General features: G+C 35.5%; 1 protein-coding gene across 2 annotated transcripts in view; it reads left to right on the forward strand.

Moving 5' to 3' along the window:
- LOC103476746 (deleted in malignant brain tumors 1 protein) overlaps positions 1–1,163 on the forward strand; it is an 8,904-nt gene that overhangs the window by 4,628 nt on the left and 3,113 nt on the right. For both annotated transcript variants that reach the window (XM_008429282.2, XM_017308759.1), the window contains exons 6-9: positions 353–373; positions 475–510; positions 796–894; positions 1,028–1,063. In XM_008429282.2, the coding sequence (XP_008427504.2) occupies positions 353–373; positions 475–510; positions 796–894; positions 1,028–1,063 (192 nt within the window). The remainder of the gene's footprint in view (positions 1–352; positions 374–474; positions 511–795; positions 895–1,027; positions 1,064–1,163) is intronic.

Consider the following 1,163-nt stretch of genomic DNA (forward strand, 5'->3'; position numbering starts at 1 on the left):
ATCATCAGAGCCTTTAACAAAATTTAACAGATTTATTTAAGATGACAAAGAATGGACATCACAAAACCAAGCAAAGGATAGTTACTTTGAAAAGTATTTATACCCCTTTAACTTTTTTTTTTACATTTGTCACATTGGAACAGCAAACTTGGATGTATTTTATTTCATTTGCATAGCATAGAAAAAGACAAAGTTGTGGATGACTGTTGGAAGAGCCTTGTAGATACAACATTTGTGAATTACTTGCTTACTTTCTCTCTGACCYGTTCAACAGCTCAACCTTCTTGTCGGTACAACTGTGGATGGCACATGGGAAGCTGCTCCTGCTCCAGTTCCTGTGAGTGGAATGGAAACTGCTGCCATGACTACCACTGTGAGTGTAACCTCAATACGTTGTTAGTTGATAGTGCTCATAAAAGCTTGTTATAAACACTGCTGCAAAAAGTTTGTGGATTTTTTTTCTTTTTCTTGCAGCATACTGTGGAATCTCCACCATCGCACCCACCTCACGTAAGACAACATAATCAGAGGCTTTAATAGAAGAAATATATGCATTTGTTTCAATATTGTAAAGATTACAATAAATGAATATGACAAAGATAAGCAAACAAACACCGCTACTGTTCTTTTAAAAAGTATTTATACCCCTTGAACTTTTTCACTATTTGTCAGATAATAACTGCAAATGTGGATGTATTTTCTCCCATTGCTTCCCAAAGATAAAGGCAAAGTTGAGGATAACAGTCTACTTTTCCATTGATTATTAAAATATTTTTACCCTCCTGTGTATGGCAGCTCAACAGTCATGTGAAAACAACTGTGGCAGCTACCTGGGAAGCTGTTCCTGCCAATACTCATGTCAGTGGAATGGAAACTGCTGCCATGACTACTACTGTAAGCTCAAATTTGCCAACATCACCTGGATCTGCATCCATATTTTGACATTACAATTAGTAATTGATTACAATTAGACTGTTGTGAAATATATGAGAGAAAAAAACAACAATTTATTTTCTGATTCATGCAGCTTACTGTGAATGGACCACTGAAGTTCCCACCTCAGGTAAAACATTTGTTTTCTGTAGATCTATTTTAAAGAGACACGTTGAACATAATAATAGAACTTGTTTGTGGAGGGAATCTTTAGATAAAAAAAACCAATA

This window comes from Poecilia reticulata, linkage group LG15 (genome assembly GCF_000633615.1).
Source record: "Poecilia reticulata strain Guanapo linkage group LG15, Guppy_female_1.0+MT, whole genome shotgun sequence".
In the NCBI taxonomy this organism is placed as follows: Eukaryota; Metazoa; Chordata; class Actinopteri; order Cyprinodontiformes; family Poeciliidae; genus Poecilia; species Poecilia reticulata.